This window comes from Ambystoma mexicanum, chromosome 4p (genome assembly GCF_040938575.1).
Source record: "Ambystoma mexicanum isolate Mex_15411 chromosome 4p, UKY_AmexF1_1, whole genome shotgun sequence".
Taxonomy (NCBI): domain Eukaryota; kingdom Metazoa; phylum Chordata; class Amphibia; order Caudata; family Ambystomatidae; genus Ambystoma; species Ambystoma mexicanum.
Genome location: NC_090927.1, coordinates 881,767,713 through 881,795,166, shown reverse-complemented (window position 1 = coordinate 881,795,166; position 27,454 = coordinate 881,767,713). Strand labels below are relative to the sequence as shown.

The following is a 27,454-nucleotide window of genomic DNA, read 5'->3' as shown; positions in this document are numbered from 1 at the left end:
ACTAGTGATTTCAGGGATTGCTGCATTAAAATACTCTTTTAACAGAATGCCATTTATGTTTATTTTTTTAACCATAGTAAAGATGTAATGATGGCTAATTGAGAGCATAGTTTAAGATTTTTTGCATTACTTTCTGTGTTTATGGAAAGAAGGGCCCACAATATGTTATAGAACTAATCAAGCACTGCACGCCTACTGAAATCATCAGGTGGACTATCGCGCCTGCATATACTATCAATAGCATACAAAAAAGTGGCATTCAGTAGATGACAAACGGTATTCATTAGACCTTCATTTGGAAACATCTTACCACAACATATGAGCCTGCAGGAAGACTATTTCAAGCTTAGTATGGCTTGAAAGACCAAGCCTTTATTAGAAGAAAAAAACAATATGCTGAAGCAAGTTTATTTTTGGACGAAAACAAGATGCTGCTTTGTGCTTAAATACAAAACTAATGTAAGTAGCACATGTAATGAGCGCATCACAACCCGTTCATGTTTCGATTGTATCTGAAGCCACTTGTAATACCTATGGGACCAGAGTGAAGAAACAGAAAAGAAGGTTCCATTATGTTTCATGGTACTTGCTTCAGTTATTTTATTTAGTGAAAATCATCTTGCCTACTGGTCACTTAACAGCAATATGTAACAGTCACCTATCGAGAGATCCCATATATTAGCAAAATTGAGTCCTGTGTAGCCTTTACGCGTGTGTAAAATTATGTTCTTGGCAATAGTGTTCAGGGTAGTGGAAGTCTTGCTGAATGTCTATTGTGTAGGATACCTTGAAGTGGATACAAGTTTCCAGTCCTGAGTAGTGGGTGTGCAATGCAGTGGTGAAGGATGGAAAGTAGATCTGTATAGGGTTCAAATGAAGGCTCTATACTCCATGGGTGCAGGATTATGAGTTGTGAGGTGAGTCGACTACGCAGTGGTGCTAAATCATTGTGTCAACAGATCATTGAAAGAGACCTGCAGTGTTGGGCTCTGTAAAACACATAGAATCTACATCTGTCCTGAAGCATTATTATAATTGTTCTTTTCTAACACGCTTAATACCAGAGATTGGTTTCTCGGCACGGGATCAGATTTCAAACATGTGTTGCGCTGCATTGTCTTTCTTCAGAAACCAACGTGTTGCTCCTGAACTATCCCCACTTAAAAGAATGACAATTAAATCCAATTGGCCAAGTTTTCAGCTATACTTTTTTTGCTTCCTCTTAAAATAAATACTTCAAGACCAATTTCTTGTGCCAATACTCGGAAGTTAGTTTCCTGATTCTAGCCGCCTATCCAACAAGTGTCACAATTACTCCTCCCAGTCTGCTCTGAGACTCTTTAAGAGGATTGTCTTCAATCCACCGTCAGAAACACGTGGAAACAACATGACCAGGTAGACAAGCATTAGTTTACACATATTGGGCCTCATTACACGGATGGCAGTAAGGGTTTACCGGTACCAGTATTTTACCGGTACCGGTAAATCCTTACCCCCTTACTACGAGGTCCCTTTGCGGGTTGGGGAATTTAACGCCTGCTTTTTGCAGGCGGTAAAAACCAACCCGCAAAGGGACCAGAGAGCTAATTACAGTACCGCAATTTGTGGTACCGTAATTAGCTCCTTCCCCATTCCCATAGAGCCCTATGGGGCAAAAATGGGAATGGGTAAGGGCAATGGTGGAAGGGGAAATTACTGCCCCACCAACCTTGGAATAGGGCGGTAATTCCCCTTTCCACCAAGGCAGTGCTGGTATTTTACCGGCATGAACCATGGCGCTAATAGCGCCATGGTTCACCGCCATCCGTGTAATGAGGCCCATTGTCTTAATTTGGGATTTCACACAAAAGGTGCCAGAGCAGGATCAGGATCTTTCCTTTATGGGGTAAAAACAAAGTGTAAGTAATAAAAGCCTTGAGGCTATGTTTCCCCAGTCTCACCCCCCCACACCTCCATTTGTAAGAAAGGGTGATGTCTGTGGTCCAACTAAAAAGAAAGTCTCTCCCAAGTTCTCTTTTCTAGGGCTGTTAAGTACAAGTAGACTGTAGACTACCCACTGTCAATAGAGTCCACAGGTCACACCAAGGGTATCTCTGTCTATCCTGATGTGGCAGGGTGTACTTTCGTTGGCAGGAACTTTTTCCTTGGGTTCCACAACAAGTAAAACAAGATGTTGAGAATAATGTCTCTCCTTTTAGGGATCTGACCTCAGTGTCACTCACAGTCCTTTTTGGTAGCAAACTATTGCTCCGCCAGTGATTCACTGGACTTCAGGGCAAATATTTTTCTTTTTGACCACATCAAGTTTTATAATACTGCAAAGGTATTGGAAGCACTTTTATTGAATGCCCAGGTTTTGTTGCAGTTTCCAGAAACATCCATAGATGATGTGACCTTGGAGGTTTTCAAGGCTGGTGATCACTCTCCCCTTCACTTCATGTGTCATGGGCCTGATCCGTGTGCGTCATTTCTCTCCTAGACAATCTGTCACTCACTCATGCCCAGGGGATTCGCTGTGAAGCAAAAGTCTGGCTATTGATGTAGCTGATGTTAGGCCTACTAAATGTTATGGTGTGCCATATGCTTGAACCTCTTCCCACACACAAAGGATATTTAGGGTCACCCTACTAACTCTCTGACTGGCTATGTACCTCCAAAGAGGTCCATGTGGCTCCTCTACCTTGAATCCAGCCTCTTCTTTATTTCCCAACTATGTTTGTTTCCTGATTGCCTAATCTCCTCATTTCTTCCTCAAATTCTGTCTCTCTTTTCATACCTCTCCTTTGTCTCTCTCCCTGTCCATTGTTAGCTTTCCTCTATCCTCAGCTGACCAAGAATCTCTGAGCTCTCATCTCCTTCTTGAGGACCTCCTTCTACAACCTAGTATTTACTTTCCCTGCCTCCTCAACTTTGAACTTCCTATGCTCTCTTCCCTCTTCAATGTTGTTTACCAACTCCAACACCTTCTCTTTTCTCCCACATTCTCATGTTCAATGTTTATCTACGCCAACTTTCATTTTATCCTATCTCCTGCTACTCCATTTCACTCTGCACCACAACCTTCTTGTGTACCTCAGGCTCTTTCTGCACCTTCACCTCCTCCAGCACCATAAACCCCTCTAGGGTGCATTGAAAGGGCCCAAACAGAAGTCAATTTCACATGAACTGCAGGATTTTAAACACTGAAACATAAAAGTCTTGCCCTTTTTTTCCAAGTAAAATTGAGGAGACATGTGGAAAAGGGGTCTACCTGTCATTACCAAAGGAAAAGCAGTGTTTAAATTTACAAAAGAAGGAGGAATCAAATATCCCTTTCACATGGAAAACAGGATTTTTTAACAGTGACATAAAAACGGCTTGTACAGGTGTGTGCAAATTAAAGCAGATTAAACGTGAAAATGTATTACTGCTAACAGAAACATGTCAGGGAAAATACAAGATGTGCGGGTTGACAAAAAGCAAAGTATATTTTGTTTCATATACAAAACTTCAGTGACATTTGAAAAGCCACTTTGTTTTCATCGAAAAAATGTAAGCCCAGGACAAATCCTTTTGCTGGCTGTGGGCAAACTTCACAAGGAAATCTCCCACTGCCAGTAGTCTGGATGTTACCTCTCCCATCTAATTGCCAACTGTAATAAAATGTCCTGCTAAAGGTGTCGAAATTCAGTGTTTTCCAGACCTGCGGGCTCTGAAGGCATTGACTGCAGGAGAAGTTCCTCTTAGCTGGACCATGACTAGTATGTGTGAAAATGGGGGCAACAACTTCAAAGAGCAATCTTCCAACACATAAAGACTGATAGAAAAACTCTGGGTACAGGCTGACCCAGTGAAAACAAATGGCCTAAAGGCAGATGATTGGCCATTTGTCCCACATGAAGATTCATAATTAATTTAAAGGGACTATTATCATGTAGGCCTTTTCTCAGCAACCATAGGGCAGATTTTCTTTGTCAGTGTACCATTTTCTAGATAATTTCCAGGCGATTTTGGAGATATAATATTCATCCACCTGCAACTCATGGAACTGTAATGGCTATCTAAGATGTGTTTCTGGCTGATCTGAACATGTTCCAAATGTCAGAGTTGGTGAGCGGGTGGGGGCTAAAATTAAGGATATGGTTAATAACGTACATATTCACAATGGTTATACTTTTTATGGAAATGGCACATGGCTGTGTTATATGGTATGGACTTGGTGGTTGGCTTATCTAATTTCCCTTGATTAGCTGAAACAGAAAATATGTATATTATGGCAGTTGCTAGTAAAATGAGTAAGTTGTGATAGATAACTCATTTTTACCAAACTTTTAAAAGGAGAACAAATGGCAATTGCAAATGGGAACTGGCGAATGTTGCCCCAGTGCCCTAACACAATTCTGACTTGGAGGCTGGGTTTGGAAGGAGAGAGAAGGGTAACTGTCCAATCATAGTTGTGGGAATTATTGAAGAGTATGTCCCCAAGTTTGTAAAATTGGTGGTGTCATTGATGCTATGTAAGGGGGGCAGGACTAGGAGGAAGACACACAGGGACACACAGACAGAGTGGGCTGCAGAAACTTACTATCCGACAGCTGTAAGGAAACACCAGAGGTGATTGCTGAGAGTGCATCTGGAAGGTGTGCAGTCAAAATATCGGAAAAAACATTTATTATTTTTTTATTTATATTTATTTTTTTGGCTCTTGCGTGTAAAAAAAAGGTAAAAAAATAAAAAATAAAAAGGGGGGTTGGAGGGAACCCCCCATTTCGAATAATAAACGTAATAAAAAAGAAATTCGACTTTTTTTTTCGACATTTTTTTTCTCGATATTTTGACTTTCGACTTTTTTGTTTTCATTTTTATGTCTATAAACCCATCTGGAAGGCATCAAAGCTCATTGGGTCCTTTGGTGGATAGTGGGAGGCCATCTTTGAGAGTGGAGTGACCACACCCCAGTCCTAGCGTTCCAGATTGTCCGGAGATGCAGCTGGTTTTCCTGAACTTTAAACAGAGGCTTTTTATGTAAGGAGAACTGAGCCCTGGGAAACCAAAGAGTGGGGGAGTATGCTTGCCTTGTATCCTTTCCCTTTATAGTGGGCGGGGTGGCAGAATTGTGTAGATCCTTAGTCTATTTAACTAAAAATATGAATTTAATTAATTCCCAAATTTAGCAGAACACTACATGGTGAATTTTGTTAAATTTTGAAATTAACAGTGTGCGCTGAAAACTATATTCTATGATTTAATTGAGTAATCCTTTTTGTCCTGCTGGAAAATCAAAATCACACAACACTACATGATAATTGCATTCGTTATTGATCAGTATAATTATTTCTTAAATTTGCAGAAAGTGCAGAATTTGTGATTGTGTTCTTTTCAACAAGCTTTTGTGATTTATTTGTGCTGAGAAGCCGATCTTGTTGTGCCACGGATAAAGTGGTGTTTGTAATTTCCGTGCTCATTTCTATTCCTTTTATTTAAATAAATACCAATATGTTTCCCGTACATAATCCTGGTTCTTGGCTCATTGTTAGCTCATGGGGAGGGATCCAAGGGGCATGATATGTGTCTGAGTTAGGGCTGAATAAAAGAATCAGTTAAACAGTTTTTTGAGCCACACCGTGAGGTGGGTAGGAAGGAAATCCCTGTGTTGAGGGTAGCTTCTTAATAAACCGTTACACACCTCAATCTCCACTCCTCCCCCTGCTCCTCCGGAAACATTTTGTGTATAGATAGGTGGCTTTCCATTTCTGCTTTTTTTCACTATGTCCATCTCATTTTCTTTTCTTTTGTGTGTAAATTCTGAGATTGAGTGTGGTGCTAGCCTGCAGGTATTTATTTAATACTTGCTTGTTGAAAACTACTCGAACTCCATCAACACCTGCAACTTCTCCTTAAACAACCTGTCTCTCTGTACCTCCAAAGAACTCACCACTCCATTACTCCCCTCTCTGACTTCCCCTTTGAATGAGCTTCTATACTTTCTTTTTCACTCCCACTGGACCTGACATTTCTAAAGGTTCAACAACTCTAGATAATGACTGATAATGTTGGGGATTGGTATTGCCTAACAGATTGCTTAGAGATAGTGTGTTTGATTGACACACAAACACCTTCCCACTGTCGTAGACCGAGTCTTCAAAAGAGCGGTCTGCTATCTTTGCCCGTCAGCATCCACATATTCCTGGTCAAGAGCAAACCACTGCACCCTGTGCACTGATACAGCATTTCTCTGGCTTCCGTACCAATTCCTGCTTTGCTTGCCATGTCTATGGTAAGTGTTTCATGTTTGCAGTCACATACACAAAGCAATTGCCACAGAATGGAATGTTTTCAAAGGCACACCGCCTTCACACTTATAATCCAAGTTAAATAAAGTTTATAACACAGACCAGTCAATGAGGGTTTATCTATTTGTCAAAAATATATATCCTCTATTATCTCTGTATTCTCTAAAAAAGCCACAGATTATTACACATATCAGTACATTTTATGTGTTACTCACTTTTGGGGTACTTCTATTTACATAAAGAGAAAACACATTTCATCATTAGAAACCAGACAAATAATACATCAACAACCATCACATTGTGCCGGTGCACTTATAAAACAAATACATTTGTGAAACGTGGGAACAAACATCACCACCCATTAATCCAATATAAACGTGCACACAGGGGTGTCACTAGGTCTGGAAAAGATCCGGGCTCTGCTAACATCAGGACTGATGGGATTCGGGTCTAGCTAGCTTTTTGGTTGTACCCCTTGAGCTTCTGTCCGGGCTACAACCAAAAGATCTGGGGCTATATCCCACTCAGTCACTGCCTAGCAACGTCTCTGCTGGTTCACAATGTGTTTTGGCCATATTAGAGTAAAATCCCCAAACTCTCTTTTGTAGACAATGGCCTTCATCAGTATGGACGCATTCCAAAATGCCACGCAATGGTTTCACCCATGTGGTTAATTCAAATTCTGTATGTTAATATGTGGCAACTTCATGTTGATCTACAACTGGATGAGCATCTTGTATTTAACAGGGCTAATTTAGCATTTTCTTCAGATTAGGGATCAACTGATGTGCCCTGCAATACTGTATTGTTCAGGGTGGTGTCACGTAATAGCTGCCATGTGTCATAATGTTGGGCGATTCCCTCTCATTTGCAGTACTAGATCCGGGACGTCACCGCAAATGAGAGGGAATCACGCAACACATGGCCAAAGTGTGCATTTTCAGTTTTCGGTAACCAGCACATATAGGATTGGATGTACCTTCTGAAAGACCAGCTTTAAAAGTCTCATGGACTATAGTGTGCTCATTGAAATAAAATGTTAATTTGATCACTATATGCCAGCCATGTTTTGAGGGGCTCCCAGTGCATCCTCTGCATACCAACTCTGCTACCCATACATCACCTAGCAGGCATGAGACCCAGCCTCCTTAGTCAACACACACACACCCTTAGGGACACACAGTGGGCATCATTACACCACTCAACAGCAAAGTCTATACCAACAATATTTACAACATCCTAGAAATAGGATTTTGTAAAATGCATGCCTTGGAAAAAGTCCAAACATGTCTCAAACATCAGTGCCATCATTTGAATGTCACCATGGCAGTTTCCTAACTCTCTGGCTGACCTAGAAATCTCTGGCTCGACACATTTTCTCCTGCCTATCTGACCACTGATACTCAGCAATCTGGTGCTCCATGACCTTTCCTGCTACCCTCTAAATATTTGGCGGCCCAGGAAGGTGCTGTCTGCAGCCTTTCCCCTGAATTCTATACACTATCAATCAATTCCAGAGATGTCATCTATTCATTCAGCTTCTCGTGAAAACCTCCTTGATGTCACCTGACAACAGGGGTGGATGGGAACCAAAAGAGGCCCTGAAAATAGTTTTCCAAGTGGTGCTATATTACACATTTTCAGCAGGCCCAACCCTTTTCCTATGGTAAAATTTGAAAATACCATACAGTGGCATATATTGACCCACTCCGCTATGCTATGCGGCATCACCCTGCCAGTTATGGTGAAAGAAACGGCAACAATGGCGGCAAAACCCTTGTGTGTGCCAAAAACCTACAAAAACCGTGTGCTTCAGCACACAAAAAGAGGGATGCACAACCGGCCACGCATGATGCAGGTGTGGTGGAATAGAGCACACCCTGCAGAAATGTGTCAGTGGGCTCCATGACCAGCAAACAGAGTGCAGAGGGAGAGAAGCAGCACTTAGCATGTGAAACCCCAAAATCTGCCTACAAATGACATTTGCTTTGTTGCTAAAAAACCCAAAATGACTATAACACAACACTCCTCAACATTCACAATCTTGCCTGGTGCTAAAATTCATGTATCTAATGAAGTATTGTGAACATACAAAGTCCTAATGTGAAGAGCAAAACATTCTTCAGACAAACTGGATTGTCTGAAAACTGACAGCCCATGCCAAAATCTGGGTGCAGTACCCTGGGCTACCTGAATGACAGCTGTCAGATGAGTTACTGATGAAACTTTAAAGTGAGCTAAAACTAAAAGTCTGATGGATTAGCAAATATAAAAAGGATTGTTGCAAAAAAGGAATACAAGTTTTAGTTGTGTTTTTGATCCCACAGATTTTAAGGCTAAGAAAGTAATGTATTTATGTTTGATGCAACAAATTTGGTTTTTGCTGGATTTAAGAAGTTAATTAGCCTGGCTGAGCTGCAAGAACTGGAAAACCAGGTTTCTCCCAGAAGGAGGGCCTTCCTCTCAGCAGAAACTCACTGGGAGATGCTAATTATGGGTTAGAATAGGCTCTTGTCTACAGAAAGAGAAGGAGCAATGACAAGCCTTTCAGCCCAGGAAGCGGAGGTGTAAAGGTGGTCGTAAACTCTCCTGGGAGGAACAAACAAGGAGGGGGACACTCCTGGACTGCAGGGAGACAAAAAGGGGCGGACCATCTGTTGCTAAACATGAACAATGAACAATTTTTAAAAGACTCATAACTTGTTATTCAAAGTGGTGAAAAATATAAAAAGGACAGAGTTGTTAATTTAATTTTTGGCTGCACGTGTGAAGAGGCGGTAGAACTGTGTGACATGTTCTGGACAGGGAGGGCAACATATGTGGTTTTATGCAAAATGTATTACTGTTAGAATTGTGAAAATATACAGACACATTTGTGGAAATTTGCATAAAATTTTGAAATTGTGTTCATATCGAAAAGGACATAATTCTGTAGAAAGTTGAGACAAGATCCCACCGCTGCAGGGTTTGGAGGAATAGCTGCTACATAAAATATGGCATCTTTGTGTGTGATTTGTATAAAGGTGACCAATGTAGAAATGTACATTTAGTATCAAATCTGATTTTGATCCCAGTGGCTAAAGGGGGGTCTCCGAGGACTGTAAAGCAAACCATAAAATGTGACATCATCTGGCCTTGATCCAATCACTCAAATTGCAAGACAGAGATTAATTTTTGATCCTATCCCAGCTCACAGGAGCAAGCTTAGCTAAGCCAACCCATACACCCACTTTGTGATGTCATTTTAAAGCATAAATAGAGACAGCTGACAACACATAGGGACTCACTGATCCAGTAACTTTCCTGATTCCGGCGAAGCACTTTGTTCCAGCATTCTACATCCAGCTTTAATATTCTTCCAGATCCAGAGGCAAGAACTCTTGCCAGCAATAGAGAACTATTGATTTTGAGCAAGGCCCAAATACTCCAATTTATTCTCTCCACTCAGTGAAGCGCTGTGTGGTGTGAGAAGGCCTTTTGAACCAGTATCCTGAAATCCTCTGGCTTCCCACCACTAGGCTTGCCTGAGCAACTCGCTATCCAGCTGATTCAACTACCCACAGACTAGGAGGGCAGATCCTGTGAAAATCCGGCGAATGGCCTAGCTGATCCAGTACCGTGCCTGATGTGCTGTCTTTCCTAGACCAGACCCAGTCCAATGACCAGAGCTGACGGTCCAATTTAATAACTTATCCTGTGAGTATTAATAGAAAGAACTGTGACCCATAGTATCTTTGCATTGTCTTATCCCTATTTCAAACCCCTCCTATCTTTCATTCAGAACCAGTATTGTTAGAACTATCTTTGCGGCGCAGACTCTTTTCTCATCTGAAGAAGTCGAGTTGCCTCAGCAGGCGGGTTACACTGATCAAGTGACTGTAAGATCCCTCTGCAGTATTCACCTTTTCATAGTCATCCTCTAGTGTAAGCAAACCCATTTTTCATTTTCAAAGTGCTGTTCTGTTTTCCATTCTCGCGCCTATCTCGCAAAAACGACTCTTAGTAAATCCTCTATAACTCCCTCAGTTTTTATGATAGAAATTAAATTTAAACTCCTACTTGTACCTGACATTTGTAGCTATCCTTAGAACCCAAAAATGTTTGCCGCAAATTACAATTCTGAGAAATGTTTACACATGTGAAATAGCTTTCATTTGTTTCCGACTTGGACTTTAAGATTTCAAATGTTTTCTTTGGATTAAATCATTGTTTGTGACTGTGTGCAACTGTTCAAAGTGGCTCCCATAGGAATTTACCACAATTTAATTATTTTTAACCATATTTGATGTTTTTGCCCAGTCAATTCTAAAGACAATTTTAAAGCCACACTGACAGCTGAAAAGTCAATTCCGTTTTGCTTGTGTTTTATGGGGGAAGCTGGGACTGTTATTATGTTTGATTTGTGCTATTCCTGAATACCTGTTCTCTCCTGCTATCTCTTTACATTGCCTATTGGGGGGTTGAGGGGTGTTGCAGGGGGAACCTCTAACCATAGTGCCATCTGTCCAAACCAACACAAAAGTATTATTTTCTGTGCTGCATATGTTTTTGGTGCTCATTACTTGATTCCTAGTGTATTAAAGATACTATTCTGTGTTCTGTCACCCCATTGGCGATTGTTGTTTACCTATTAAAATATATTGTGATTACATTTTAAATACATAAATAAATATTTACCTTTGCAAACTAGCCTGATTCCTGGTCCAGTCTGACCGTGGGGGGAGGTCTCAGGAGAAGGGTGTGATATGAGTAGTAGATCGTTCAGAATATTGAACTTCTAGACAAAAATAAATAAGGGTTTCAGTTGTGCACTACATGCTGGGCTTTGACTTGGGTGTGTGCCGGATTGAAATCACTTACAATACAAAAGAGGCCCATAGTGCAGAGGCCTACTGGGAAATCTCCAGAGTTCCCAATAGGCCAGTCCACGCTTGCCTGACACTTCTTCCAGTACCTTCCCTCCAAACATCACAGACAGTCCTTCCAACTTCTGTCAGTGAAGGTGTCTGTGCTCCCTGATTGGCAAAATTTTAGATTTTCAATTTATGCTCAGACACAGCACACAACTAACTTCTCTCCATTGCACTTAGTTGTTGTCCTTCTAAGTGGCACAGTCCTTCATCCGCGTCAAAACCTTTTATTTTGGTCTTGTCTCATTCAGCAGCAGTAACGAAAAAACTGCCCATCATCAGCGGATGATTAGATTAATGGAAGCAGGCAGTGGTTCTAGCCAAGCCCACTGTTTCAGCACTCTGTGATGGCCTACTTACAGAGCATGAAGTCATGTGTAGGTGTGTCCCTCCGACTGCAGAACTACTGGTGCAGACAAATACTGCAGAGTCATAACCTCATGTTACAGAGTGGTGTGCGCTCACCTACGCTAGAATACACATGATATGGCCCGCTCAAAGAGGAGCTTCACAGTACACTATCCCCTTTGTTAGACTACAGCCAGACCAGCCAGGATTTCACTTTTCCTCTTCCTCTCCCATTGTTCCAGTAAAGTATGCTCTGCTTTCATGCGCACTCACAGGTAACACCAGGAAAGCTGGAGCCCTCGTTTTCTTTCCATGCCTCGGTGAATGACTTGATCACAACACAATTTCACAAAAGCACTAAAAAAGCGAAGAGGATGCCTCTCCGGTGTCAAGATAGAAAATATTATAAACGAAGCCCTCGTTGCTACCGGATTCGGTTGAACAAACAAAGACCATGACACACACAGGTTTAATCTCGAATTGCAGAAGTGACAGCGTGTGTTAGATGAAAGCAAGTACGTAAATAATTTAAGGCTGCCCAAAAATGTTCAAGAAAAGAATGCTGTAGCAGTTCTAGGTTTCACGCAGTACACCAAAAAGTAATCGACAATGCTAAGTACGTTTATAACATCTAGTGATCTACTTGAGCTGTATCCACTATCGAGGTAACTCTGAATTGGCTGAATGAGGGGATTAGAGGTAAAAGTGTATAATTCACGTGGAAAGCTAAATAGAAAGAAATGAAGTAATGGGGCTTGGGAGATAATAAAAAGCAGCAAAAATAATGTTCACGGCTACTTAAGCAACATCAAGGAGCTGTAATTTCTATTTTTTCTAAATCAGAAGGCGTGCAATGACAACTAGGAGTAAAAGACAATAGGATTTCAACCCAGGCAGCTGTCCAATGCTTTAGCACCCCAGACAAAGGGCTGCATTGCTACTGTAACATTCCATGCGAAGCAGTTGTCAGGGCTGCCTGTCCCCACGCTTGATTTGCATGCACCAGTGAAATATTGGTTTTGGCAGGCAAGTCTCGGGTTGCCAAAAATTCTTTCAACTTAGTAGTGATTGAGTCTTACATACACCTGCAGCTGCGCACCATTATAAAACAAGCACTGTCGGGCGGCCTCCTCTAAAGAGGAAAACAATTCATTGTATCCTTCCAGTAAAGGCCGTGTGCTGTGGAGTGCTGCCCCACTTATATTTAACCTATAGGCATAGATACATTAGCATGTTCACAGTTCATAGCTACAACATGAACGATTATATGCATATTGGAGTGTATTTTGAAAATGAGCGCACATTTCCAGAGGGAGACCGCTTGTGTTTGAACTTAATTGCAAACCGGTGCCCTCCAGTAAATTTTTGCCATTTCCAATTCGGACTGCAAAAGAGAAGTGTTAGGTGAAGATGGAATCCTCTCTACGGCTCTCATTTGCCTCTCTCTGCAGTGCAAAATGAGTTAATGTTTCCCACTGGTTTTGCATCAGCATCAAAACACCATGCTGGCATAAAACCAAGTAATTTTTTCATGCGGATGGTAAACTGGAGGCGGAAACGTAACTTGAAGCCCCTCTTCCATTTCTACGGTGGCTGGCAGCCATGAGAGGAGTGGCGCTGCAACCTCTTCAGGTAAGTGTGATGGGAGGGTGGGATGGGGCAGGAAAAGAATCGGGGATGGCGGATGGCAGACAGGGAGAATGGCTGAGTGGGCACTGGCAGCTCTGAGGTTGCTCAGAACGTGGGCTTATATCGTGAGGTTTCGCCCGCTTTCCGAGCAATCTGATTGGCTGCGGCGCCTGTCCGGTGTGCTAATTGTATTTACATTCACCTTTCATTATGCCATTTTTGTACCATATTTTCATGGATTCATTAAAGTCAAAAATGTGGTATTCAGCACTCATAATCTACATCCTGGGTCTCTTTTATTTTGATTCTGTCATCAAATACATTTATAAAAGTGATGGAAGGATAGGTGTCGTTCATTCACGATTATAAGGACACATCTTTCGCTGCATTCTATGTTACTTTTTGCTTCTTTTGCCCAGCATATCGCCATTCAATTTAATGTTTGAAAATGCTGCAGTGTTTCAGCCTTTGCTGCATTGTGTATGGAAGAGAGCTGGCAGGGATGCAAACAGAAGGTATAGGGTGGGGTGGAAAGGATTGTATTTCTTAACTAAAATATCAAACGATATTCAGTCCATGGCCTTTCCTGCCAATGGAAAATGACAGCCTGTCGCCGGAGCGCGATCCACTGGAACCAGGGAGCCTAGTCTGGAAATGGTTCCAGACTCTCCAGGAAGCCAAGCATTCATGCCTATTTACACACAGTTATTCATGAAACAAGCTCCTGCCCGTGAATTTAATAAAGCACAGCTATGAAAATCACCATGCAATTGGTTTCTCTTTGATATGAGCGTGCAGCAGTGTTTCATGTTGCCAAGCGTAACCTCCTGCACTGGTTGCCATATGCCAAGATATTGCAGATAAACAATCGGGGGACAAAACGGACCATGGAGATGATGTAAAATAATAGACAAGGCATCTTTTTAACTTGCAGTCCAGAAAGACAAAAGAACTTGTGAATATTTTGTTATTGAATCGGGTGCACCAACTAAAATTCTCGGGATTCCATGGGGCTATTATCACTGCTTCCCAAATAGCACAATGCAAGCCCATTCAGGATGCTGATAGGAGCAGAGACGAGGAGGCTGCCCACAGATGGCGCACGTTTTCTTCAATCACTTTTAGCCCAAGTGAATATCTTGCCTGTGTGCCACCCTGTATCCATTTTAGGGTTCTGAAGTATTGTTGTATCCTTGCTGCAGTCGCTTAGGTGAGTCAAAGATGAATGACTCACAGCACTTATCGTTCCTCTTGGAGCCTACAATAAACCTCCTCAACTGTGTTCATATAGACCATACCTACTCTCTTATTTCCTAGCGCAGCCATAGTCCTAACTACTTTCACAGAAAAGTCACAATTTACATATGTCTATAGTATTTATAACAATATCAGTAAAAGTATTATTTTTAACTGGGAGGAATGTTCTTTTGCTTATAACTTAGGAAAATGCCCTTCTCATTTCGACATCCACAAACCACTTCCCCACAGAGAGTGGAGCGATTTCCAGACAGTCGTGCCATGAACATTCGCGGTTCTCGGTTGTGACAATTCCTTGCTCTTGGGTGACTGTTTGACCACACTGAAACATTGTGTCATAGGGCCGCAAAGGGATCAGGGTAATTGGGTGCTTGGATGTAGTGACTGCCTCTACTTTTAGGTGTTTACTATAGGCTAAACAGCTTTGGCTTTGAGAATGTTCACTATGGGGCTATTTTGGATTTTACCAATGTTTTTTGCTGTTTCCACCAAACTGGAATGTCCCTAATGCCTTTATTTTATTGATAATTCACTCTTGACCAACCACCCTCCCCGATAAGGCAACATTTACCAGCTCCTAACTTCTGAAGACACTTGCCCTCCTCCCACAAACACTGAGGGCCTGATTTACAAAATGTTTTCCAATGGGATCACGCCATTGTAAAATGCTTTTGTAACTCAGGCCCCAGGTGTCACTTTGGCCAAGGCCATGTGTTGATCTTCTGCTTCCTACTGCACTGGTAGTTTTGTGGCTCGGTAAATGTACATACTAAGAAATAATCTGCCTTGCAATTGATTTTCTGAGGTTTGCTCTGGATTTGTTGAGCTTCTTCCTATTGTACTGGTATCGAACACTCAGCTATTGCAGCCCGATTGTATGCATGCAATTATGTAGCTGTCCATCGGTCTTTACTCTCCCTTCAAGCACTCACGTGTTCAATCATATTTAGCTTTGAATAAATGATGCATTCTAATACCAATGCTTGCCCATGGGGTGTGGGAGTCCATGTCACCTAGCACCCATTGTTAAGGAACGAGCAGAATTCTGGCTACCCCAGCTGCTTTAGAGTACGGAGAGTTCTGCTTGTTTTTACAACATAATTGTGTGTGCTGCATGGAGCAATGAAAACAAATTCAAATTCAAATGGCCGCCCCAACATATGGTGACCAGGAAATCTCCAGCCCTAACTGTAGGCCAGTCTCTCACTGAATGGATGTAACCACTTTGTGTATCCTCTTCTGCCATGAAGAGATTTGCAGTCTCCATATTGCTTTCTTGGTATTTCCTGATCTTAAAATAACTCTATTTGGCATGCTCCCTACAATGGAATGCTTATTTGGGTAGCATGCAATGTTTTGTGATCTTTAGATTGAAAGATTGGGGATCGGGAAAATGGCTCTTTCAACATGTCAGTAATTTTATTTGAATAGTCTTACTTGTGTGACATACAAAAAATACTGGTTTAGGTCCTCAAGTGATATTTTGAACTCATTTGTAAGAGTACTTTTTTGCATTCACAAACAGCTTGAAATCTCTGAATGAAATGTAACAGTGAATAAACCAGGCCCTGCTTTCAGGCTTTCCTGGTTCTTGCGTGAGTGTTCAAGTTGCAAGTTACCAGCCACGCTCTCAGTTCTACACATACACACAGCACTCAATTTCTTACTCGCGAAGAGTCAATTATCAGTAGCCAATGGCCAGTGGTGAGTGAAGATTTTGAGCCCTGTGCCAGCGTACCAAATAAATACAAATACATGAATGTTTCTTCAAATGAATACGTCAAAAGCAAGGGTAACTTGATCGTGATATTCTAGGAAAGTGGTATATTTCAAAATATTGCACTCAGGAGGCCTCAACGTCCTTCAAAGAGGACACAACATGTCACTGTGTACTTTAATAGAGACGAAAATAGGTGAAGACTACCCCATCTACAACCATGGGAAGATAGATATATGTGAATATGCGCCTGTCCTAGCTGGACTGCAGCCTGCAAATGTGCACATTTGGCTGACAGCTCAAGTATACCAGGAACATAAATTAGCTCTAGGCCATACTCACAAAATAACACATTCAATCGTGGGTCAACTCTTGTTTAAAATATGATGAGAACTAAGTGGACTATGAACGTGCTATGACAGGCTTCACGTGCACCTTTGCCATGACTGATGAACGTGTAATCCCTTGGTTAGCATGCCCATCCTTCATTCATGAACAGAACCCAAACCCTAAACAGAACATAAGCATTAGTGATATAAAGGAATGACTGGCAGTCATTCCAGCCTCCCCAAAGTGCCGGCTGAAGTATCTCTGTCACCAGTGGAACTGCTCCCTGGAGTGGAATAAACTCAGCATGGAGGACACTCTTTCAGAAAATGTAAATCAATTCTGGGACATCCCCATTGGAGAGTGTCTTTGAGACACCCCCCGCCCCATGGACAAACTAAAATGCAAGCATTGCTGGTTGATGTATGTAGCGGAGGCATAATGTATGAGATCCCACTCGTACAGGAGCCCGTGAGATAGGGTGGCTGATGTTTGCTGTGCCAGTGTGGGGCAGACTCAATGCTCTCACACGTCTCAGCAAAACGTAAATCAGGAAAGGAATATGTCCGTGCTGAGGAACAGTAAGGATTCAAGATGCTGGACTGCCCTGATAAGGGTTCAGTCTCAGTTAAACCAGCTAGCAAGTTAGCAATTGCATCACAAACTGATCAATCCACATGCGGGTGTATTACAAGCAACCAAATTAACTCTATCTCATAAATTCTGATCCCATGATTGAACATGCCAATGCATAAAAGATTACATGAGTGTTGTGAGACTTCGAAGATAGAGACATAGGGAGCTGGATTGAGCACCAAGCTAAACATTCCATCCGTGTTTAAAAAATACCATATAAAAATACAGTCCTGAAACTGATCAAAATACATGTAGGCTCTGTGAGGATTTGAAGGTGTTCGTCCCTCCTCCCCAGGGGGGAATCAAGTGCTTTGAGGCTAGGGAGGTGAGCCAGCTCCGCAAGACCCTCTCTAGGGGTCTGGGCAAGTGGGACCTCACTGGGAGGACTCCCCCTTAGGGGACAAGGACTCTCATTCCCAATAGGAACTCTTTGGACCAACCACCGTATCTCCATATATGGGACTGCCTTCCATAAAGAATATCTTTAAGAAGAGATCTCTATATACCTGGGACGAGTGGATCACAAGAGGAGAGAGAGTATGGTGCACAAGGGAAGCCCCTTGACGTAATCACACCTTGGAGAGGTAGACCAGGAAGAAGCTGTGAAACCCTTGACAGTTCAAAAAGCGAAAAACGCCAGCATAAGATGCTGGAGGCGTGGTGAAGCAGACAACGAGGAAACCGTTGTAAGGACATGGAGGCAAAACCTTTCTGACATGGCGGCATGAGCAATGCCATCCCGTGTTGGGTCAGCCACCTGTCTATTAATGCTGAGACGACTGCACCAAGGAGCGCAGAGAGCTCCCACTGCCAACGTCCCTCGACCACAGCAGCTGACAGACGCAAGAAATGAAACATGAGAAACCTGAGACCGAGAACGCGATGCAGGTTACCCGAGCGAGTGCCGAGCCCTGGGACATCACCCTGGACAAACTAAGGTACATGGGTGAACCTGAGAGGCGGGAGGCCGAGGGGCAACCTATTGTAAAGAGAGGAAAGTGTGGAAGGCTTGAGGCCGACGTTCGAACAGTAAACCTGAATAAGTCGATATGTGAGGAACAAATGAAGCGCTTGACAAACAAAGCTGAATGGGAAACAGAGGAGAGGTGGAAAGGTGGAAACGAATACCCTGGGAACAGGGGGAAACAACCACCTGATGAAGAGTGGGGAAGACACTCCATATACAACTGTAATATGAGATATGATGCAAAATGAATTAAATAACAAGGAAACCAGCAGCAAAACCAAGGAGAGGGGGATTTTCTAACACAGATATGATCTTACAAAACCTGAGAAAGGTTGCCTCTCAATAGCGTCAGAAACTGGAAACAAAGTAAAGACCATGCGACAGTATCTTCAGGAGACTCGTTATAAGCATAACACTAAAGAGAGTAAAAGACAGATGAACAGTTGGGATATGTTACAAGAGCTCATGAAGGAAACTCCATGAGAAGATCAGCATAAAAAACATATTTCTAATACTGAGACATTTTGATTATTGACAATATAAGGAGCCAAAATAAAAACCTGAGAGAAAGCCGCAGCCAAGGCGGCACAAAGGGAAATGACCAAGAAATGAGAGACCTTTTGGCCAATTTATGATGTTTGTATTAGTCGCAGAACCAGGCAGATTTAGATTTACTAAATGGCCGGATAGGACATTTACTTTGGACTTCCTGATGACAGCAATCACCTTTAGTAAGGCGGGGAAACCCCTCTAGCAATAGAGAGAGATAGGCCTTTTGTTTATAATTTACGTTAAAAGAAAGTCCACATGTCTAGAGTGTGTCTGACTCTTTCTTCCAACCCGCCACTGCTATTTCACTCTCCATAATGAATTCATACAGCCAGATTAGTTAGCATCTGACTGATTCCCCCTCAATGATTCATTTATACAGCAAGATTGCTTGTATCTACAATAAAGATTTGTTCAGCACTGCAAAGTGAGTTCTGCTCTTTATGTTACCACGGCTAGTGTGTTACACAGCAGCTGAACCACCTGCACGCCATTTTCTGGCTTTTCTACCTATTGTTTTAGCTAGTGCCAGTAAAGTGGCCACAGGCATTATTCTACTTCTGATCATTGCAAAGATGTGTTTACTATTATGGACACGAGGTGCTGAAAGGATAGGGATGTCACCAGGAGGGGATGCAATCAAGGAATTTGTAGTGACAGCTTGCTCAGAGAAAAAAAGGGAATACAGAAACCAGAGGAGAGAAGAAGCAGTGGTGGTGACAAGATGAGGTAGAGAGGAGGAAAGTTAAGAGGGGGGAGGAGGGCGCAGACAATTAGTTAGAGAATGTGCGGCAGAAAAGGAGGCAGTGCAGAAGACAACTGAAGTTCCCGAAACAAGGGTTCAAAAAAAGCCTGGTAGAAGGGCTGCAACCCAGGTCCTAGTGGAAAATGTACCTGAGTCTGCCATTGGAACCGACCAAGGAAGAAGACTTAAATATTGTGCATTACTTTGCTTGAGTGCTGGCTGGAAAATCCTATGGGAGAGAAGGAATGGCAGACTACAGTGAACTAGCCAGTGTGATTATTTCCAACTTTTAATTTAGTTCCCCAATTCCCCTGTTTCCAGTGCAACCAAATCCATTAATAAATGTGTGTTTTGAAATAAAAACCTTTTTAACTTTATAATGTGGGCTTTAAATGTTCTGTTTATCTATCTGTATGACACACTCCACTTACATATTTCTACCATTGCAGAACACCCCTATTTACCATTATCCACTGGAAAATAACCACAACATCACTTTTGCCAATCATTTTAGACCAGTCACCTATTGGTTTGCCATGTGGTGCATGTCAAATTTGTATTAAGGCCAAAATATGAACGTGTAACTTTTTTAATGGGGGATATCGTTTTTAACATGATATCGTGTTTTCTAAATTAATTTTCCTTAATAATTATGTGTATGCTAGCGCCACATGCATCTGGGTAACCTATGTGGCATTCTTACATTTGGGGACACACTCACTCATACGTGCTCACTGTTTTGTCACATTGTCACTTGAAAATATGCAAGTACACAAATTAAATAGCCATGCTTCAGTTCAAGTCACACATAAAACAAAAATTAGAACCCTCTTAGTTTCAAAACCATGTTTTAATTTCATATTAAGATGTTCTGGATTCTACAGGATTTTTGCAGCTGTTATAGCTTTTCGACCATTATTGATAATTTGGGATGCCCTCATGTCCATGTTTGATGTTCAGACAGATCCATGTTTTTATGCATGAGTGCTAAAAATGCAGATGCAGATTTGAAATAAAACATTAAAATCTTGAGAAATTAGAAACATCAGAAAAGTATTTATTTATGATTGAAATCACTGATTCCTGGCTTTTGGTGCCCACAACCATACACAAAACCTGTTCTTGTTCCGAAAACCCGATACTCCTTACAACAAATCAGTTGCGTTCCACCTAAATATCACTGCAGACAGGTCTATTTTGTGGAGGGCACAAGCAGCACAGATAACGACTGAAAACCCCAATAATATATGTTTTTCATATCCCCAGGCTTCGAAACCAGCAGGAAAAAAAGGTTTAGTGAATGGGGCCAACCGCAACTCCCAAGGAACACTACCGTGATGGCAGGGATCTCAGACACCAGACGGGGCACAGCATACACGATGGGAGTACAAGAAATCAGAGGTGAAACATTAAATAGGTAAGTGCAGCCATTGCACAAGTGGCAGAATAAATTAAAACACAGGTAACAGGGTTAAAGTGGTACATTTAAGCATGCACAATGTGTGATGACAAGAGTCAGGGGTAGGTGCTGAATTAAGACCACCTTACAGATCTGCATATTCATATGAAGATGTTTTTAAGCTCTAATGTTTACCTTAATTGAACTGTAGTCTTTGATTAACTGTTTGTGACTGAGCGATTTTGAGGTTTGGTTAGTAGGTGGCGTTTAAGTGCCATCTATAAAACAACGATTGGATTGTAGCACAGCGTGAAGGGAGGTAAAATGCGAGAAGGGACACATAGCTTGATGGCGTTGTTTAGTTAAATGCCCACCCTTTGACTGCCCATAGCCACGCTAATCCCTATGGCCATACCCATCCACTACATGCCCCTCCCAAAGCATGTCCTCTTGGGATCTCTTTGAGCTAGCTTTGCTTAGAAATAATATGTGCAGGCCAAAGTTTGATGTTCCTGCTTAAAAGGTGTCCCTTTAGCAACTCGATTTCTATCTGTTCCTTGCAAGGATGTTGTGATAAAACAAGTAATGAGAAAACCAACAATGTTGTCTTTTATATAAATATAACCTAGGTGTGTAGCAGGCACCGCTATCGCATGCACATGTAATCACACCATTTTCCATATATTGCCATCTTTTGACCAGGTAGCACCATTATGGCAGTGCCTGGCAAATACCCATCCCATGCCTACACAAAAACCAAAACTATTGACTTTGCCAATCCTTGATTTTTGTTTCTTAAAGTCTGCTAAGAACTGGAAATAGACAAACAATGGGCATGATTCACAAAAAGGTTATGATGTGTACATTTGACTTGCCCCGTAACATGGGCTATTTGATTCACAAAAAGTTACTATAACTTACTCCTCAAATACACCTTGATTTCAGCCACGGGCTGGCCTATAGGGCATTGGGCGCTGCCCGAACCAAAAATCGATGTGGCTAGTAGTTTTGACCAGTGTTACTGAATAAAGCGTTCTAAACATTTCAGACCCTTATTTTCGGTCTTTGCACTTGTAGAAGTTAAAAACTAGTGGTCATGTCTGATGTCTGGTCAAAAAACCAGGATCGTAATCACAGTGGCGAAATTCTTGATGGAGGTCGTTCCGGAGAGGGGAATTTCCAAAACGTTTTAAACTTTTCTTCAGGAAATCTCAAACTGCATAAACCGCTTAGTCCTAATCGAGGGAAAAAAATCTAGTTCTGTTTTGCTAAAAAGAATCGTTGATTCAATTTGAATGCAAATAAAATAAATAAATAAATATATTCTTTAAAAAACACATTTTGCATCATATTTCTTCAAAATCCTCTCCCTTGTGAACTACTCAAATATTCTGTCACAAAAGAAATAAATTGCCATTTGCAATTGTGGGCCACGTTTTCATTGGTGCCCGAGACAGTTTTATGCCCCATTCCGACCATGCTTGACTTACACGTGGAGAATGCTATTTGATTCACACACAAGTTTACTCCCAGTAGTTCTAGCCGATTCCTGACTTTTGTTAATCCAATAGTCCTCTCCTTGTAACATATTTATAAATCGGGCCTTGGACAACAATTTCTTCCAAGGAACGAAACTTCAGCAACAAGCAGGGGTGTTGCTAAGTCTGGAAAAGACCCGGGGCTACGCTAATGTCGGAACTGTCGGGACTGGGGGCTAGCTAGCCTTTTGGCTGTAGCTCCTGAGATTCTATCCGTGGCTAAAACCAAAAGACCAGGGTCTATAGCCCCCCTAAGCCCCCCCCCCTCCCTAGCAACGCCTCTGGCAACAAGCCATGCAATACATATCCATGTCCGCACACAAACTTTCACACGTGTTGAAGTTAAATAGGTAGAGGACCTGGTGGAACGTCATGGTCAGATTTAAATAGCTAAATCGGCACAACCACATTTTTGACACGACGCAATATAAATGTAATTCTCTCAATGAGATAAGTGTGTGTATATGTGTGTGTACAACTTTTGCATTCTAATTCAACCAAGAGAAAACACAACCTGAATAGCTGACATACACCACAGTCGCAGTGCTATTTTTGTATGAATAGGAAATGTGTGGCTAACGTGAAAGACAAATAAGCGTGTATTAAACAGCCTCTATATACCTCAACGGCAGAGGAAATGGTGTACATATCAAGCAAGAAAGACTTGTACATTGATACAAGTGACAGCCAGATGCTGGCTTGAAAATGTCACAGCTCTGTTTGCAGCTTCCCTCTGAGTCGGAATATATTTGTAAATTGCTCCAAACATGCACAATACATTTCCCTCCCCTCGATTTCTATGTTTCTTTCAGCTGCGCAGTCGCATGCTCTGGAGGCAAGCTGCCTCCGTTTGTGCCTGCTAATTTACCAAAAATAGAAATTGCTCTGGGCAGGGAAAGTAGAGAATATGTGTGCAGTGAATCATAAAAAGTATCAAATAGAAATGTGGGCCTAATTTTTTTTCAATGGGATTTTCCCATGGAAAAAAGCCTTTGTAAATCAGGCCCCGTGAATCATGTTTCAATCAGCCAGTGCACAAATATATATTTTTTCTCTATTACCAAAGCTGAATTCTTGGTGGACACTAGGGGAGCCATTGTGCAAGTCTTAGTGATGCTTCTGTTACAGTGAATCTGTTGACTATACACTGATGGTGATCGTGAATAGCCCACGAAGTTGACAAAACCAATAGAAGTCAATGAACAGCTCTCTCCAGCAGGAAAGAAATAGACAGTGGGGTGGTGGGGGGGTATATGAGCAGGTGAGTGGTTAGGGTTTCCACCGGAACTGAACGTGATTGGATACAATTGAAGAGTGGTACTTATTTTTATGAACAGCACAGCAGGACATTTCCAACACCTTCTTATAAGCACAGGCACAACCTAACCAGAAATAGTAATGCCAATTCTTTGATTTATTTAGATGTGATGTTTGATGTGAGTAATTGTACTAAAAGGCTAGCATCTGTTCTAAATGTCTAAAAATCAGTTCTCATGTTTTGAATACATAATTAGATAGAGTGAATGGAAAATACAATCTTATGGCTCTTATTGAGACATTGGGCCTCATTACGAGTTGGGTGGCATCCTGGCAGTAAATCCACCGGAATACGGCCCAATTGAATTACTGTTACCGCCATTTGGTCTGGTGGAATTACCACTAGAGTACTGGTGACGGTTGAATTCCCCATTATTTTTGAGTCCACTGGACTCAATGGGGCTTTTACGGCGGATTTATTGCCATAGAATTTCTGTCACGGTTATTCCGACGATTCTGATTTTTTGGGCAGTGAGTGGCAGAATTTACCTCCAGGATTTCCCTGGAAGTAAATACTCCACCGCAGGCCCAACCTTATAATTTGGCGTAGTGGTAGAATTGGCAGTAAAGGAGGTATTCAGATTCCACTCATTCTTTGGGCAAAGCTTGAGCACGTGATTCTTGCAGGGGCAACCTTGCAAGTTTATTTTTGTATGATTTCGGCTCTGTGCCAAAGGCCATTTTTTCACCACTGCGCTCCGAAGACTCTAATATCAGGATTTAGTCTATAAATATATTAATCATATCCATGAATGTAAAGTAGTATTAAGTTAGCAGTGCCCACCTTGATCAGGTTTTAGGTAACAGAGTTACCGCCAATTTGGACACTTACCGCCATACTCATAATGAGCCCCATTGGTTTGACATTTTTGGGAAAGTTGGTTTCAAGTTACTTGTTTTGAACCTTGGACATTTTAGTGCAAATGGAAAAAATAGCGTCCATCAATCTTGTGTCACATTACGCAGTGCAAGTGAAGAGGTTTTTATAAGAGTACGGTGTGTTGCTGTAAATTATGAAGCTAATCCATGCTGCAGACACATGCAATGTGGCGAATGTATGCTCCTATCAGTTACCCCAAAACAAAAAAGAAGCTATTCATGTCCCATTAGTATTTTCAGAGAATGTTTGGAAACAAAGAAAAACGCACGTGTGTACACGACAGGTGATGGGCGGTTTAGCAAACACTGTCACAGTTTGGTGAGGTGTGCTAGTAGTGTGGTGTATGCCTTGTTGCACAATCACCACACTTTCCCAGAGTCGTATGCTCTTTGGGCATTATTGGGGTCTCTTTCCGGTGCTTTGTGGGCCTTTACTGTATGTGCAACTTATTAAGAGCAAATCTCTCTCTTTGGCCTGAGCAATCGTAAGGTGTTGGCGGAAAGTAAGACGTGCACAAGGTATGCTATTTACACGCTGCTCTATGTTTTATATTGTACTATGCTGTTTATTTTTCTTTTGCATGTGTCGCAAAAAATAGCACGATAGGATATTAGTTTGATCAAAATGCCTCATTTCTATCCTTGAGATGAATGCATTGGAAGGATGTAACTTGTGACAGACATGACTAGCCATCTGACTTCATGACAGAAGCCCAGAGAAAAGCTTAGAGGGATACATGGTGTCACAGATCTAGGTGCTAAGAGATTGACGTTTTTTAAAAACAGGAAGTAGAACAAATTCATATTTTAGTTCAGTGGCCCCGTCGTAACTTTTGCTTCCTTTGCATCGTCCCAGGACAGGTTTTCGTGCCATGTTTAAGTAGTTAGATGTTGCTGCTCAGTAGCAGTTTGGGGCCGGGAGAGTGAATACACATTAAAAAAATAACCAGCAGAGGCATGACTTCCAGAATGGTTAAACTGAGGATCCATGTCATTCTAAGCTTTACACGGAACTGTTACTTCATATGTTCAAAAAATGTCTTGCCTCTAATACCCCCTAGGGAAGAAGCATGTACCCATTCTGAGAATTATAATTATAATGCTTCTTTTTATATTCTGACTCAAGCACATGCATAAAGGAATACAGAGAAACTGACACCAAACTGATGAACACATTGGCAAATAAATCAATCGTAAGAGGTTCCTGAAGTTTACTTTAAGAAGGCCTGTTCTATCAAATATCCCAACTGATGTCTTGTCACAATGACACCTTTTTGTGATTCACGCGTTACATTTGACTTTTTCGCATTAATGTGTCAATAATTCCCAAAATAACAGTTCACATATATCCAAAAAGAGATAAAAAAAACAAAAAAGTAAACGAATTACACAACGCAAAAAGAAGTATAACCAAATTACAGTAAACATTTACATGCCGTCTAAAATCGATTTACAGTTGTAAATTCATCGTAGTACACTGTGACAGGGGTCATTCCATAGACTCTAGTCTGGCTTCAATGGCCGTCCATATGCCATACAGGACAAGTACCAGGCTCATACTCCCAGCATTAAGGCAGTATGCCCAAAAAGCCTCCTAATGCATGGAAACTTCATGGTAAACTAACCCCATCAACAAGTGCCTGTACAGACCAATCAGGGATTTACATCCCGTCAGTATGTGTTCGGCTGTTTCTAAAATATTGTGATGTCCACACAAACGTCAGATACGGGCTTCACAGTGCATTCCCAATTGGGGCCCCCGGGTGACATTTGACTAATGGCAGGGTCCATTTTACACTTGTCTGAATAAAGCATACTGAGGGTGACTAATGCAAAGATGTGAAACATAAAAATGTGTGTGTGCTCAGGAGAATAAAACTGTATATAACACTTACGCTCACAAGTATCCCCTTTTTGCTGGTAGCCTGCTTTGCAGATGCATTTTCCGATTGGGACCAGCCATTCTCCCTCTGCGCTGCAGTGCATCCTGGGAGAGTTCTCTGCTTCTTCTTCTGCATTGCTCACACAAGACCCTCTGACCTCAACGAGGGAAGAAAACTCAGAGCCTGTAACGGTGTCGGGAAAGACAGCCAAGTTCTCGATAATGGACCAGCATTTCTTGAAGTACACCTTGACAGAAACCAATGCAATGCAAGCACCCACATCTTGAAATGCAAGATAAAATCCTTTTTTAGACAGTGGCCCAATCTCTCGCACCTCAGTATTTAGCTTCATTTTTCGTTCCCCAAGATCACCTTGAGTAAAGCTCTCATCTGCTGCAATTGTGTCTATTTTGACAAACAGGCTTTCTCGGATGTTCCTGCCCACATCGTAGTCTGTTTCAAAATAATAGAGATTGAAGGTTTCCTTACAGCTGCCCAGGACACCGGGGAGACTGTTGCAGTCCCGAAGAGTGAATTTAAGTTCTACAAAAATCCTTTGTGCATTGCCTTTTGCAATCCAGTTAGTCCGAAGCCAGTTGTTCTGGTTGGGTTCCATGACTTGGCATACTTGGTATGTTCGTATTGGGGTGTAATTTTCATCCAATCCACTGATCTCTTCCCACTGTAGCATTGGGGGGAAAAAGTCAGAAGTTACTTGTAATGACATAATTTGGCATTCTAATTAACTTTGATATTTTGGCACCATGGACATGCATTGATTTTTAATAATGCCCTCAACATTATTAGAACATGTTTTCTTATCTTTAGACAATCAGAAAGTGTGGAATCTTGTCTCTACCCATAGTAGAGGGGTGCATTCTGTACTTTCACTTTGTTCTTCTCACAACTTCCAGCTCTCTAGCTAAACAGCAAACTTGGAACAGAGGTTCTAACCACCTAGACAGACTGCATTCCAAAGCTTCCCTTTGTGGTCTGTACCCATTGGGCATTGCTGAAGGAGGCATGCACAATCTGTGTCACAGGAAGCTCATCTCCCTCCCGCCACCCGCACAAGTTCTAA

General features: G+C 41.8%; 1 protein-coding gene across 7 annotated transcripts in view; it reads right to left on the bottom strand.

Annotated features, from left to right (window-relative positions):
• EPHA7 (EPH receptor A7) overlaps nucleotides 1-27,454 on the bottom strand; it is a 366,507-nt gene that overhangs the window by 330,164 nt on the left and 8,889 nt on the right. For all 7 annotated transcript variants that reach the window (XM_069606448.1, XM_069606452.1, XM_069606450.1 and 4 more), the window contains exon 3: nucleotides 26,386-27,055. In XM_069606448.1, the coding sequence (XP_069462549.1) occupies nucleotides 26,386-27,055 (670 nt within the window). The remainder of the gene's footprint in view (nucleotides 1-26,385; nucleotides 27,056-27,454) is intronic.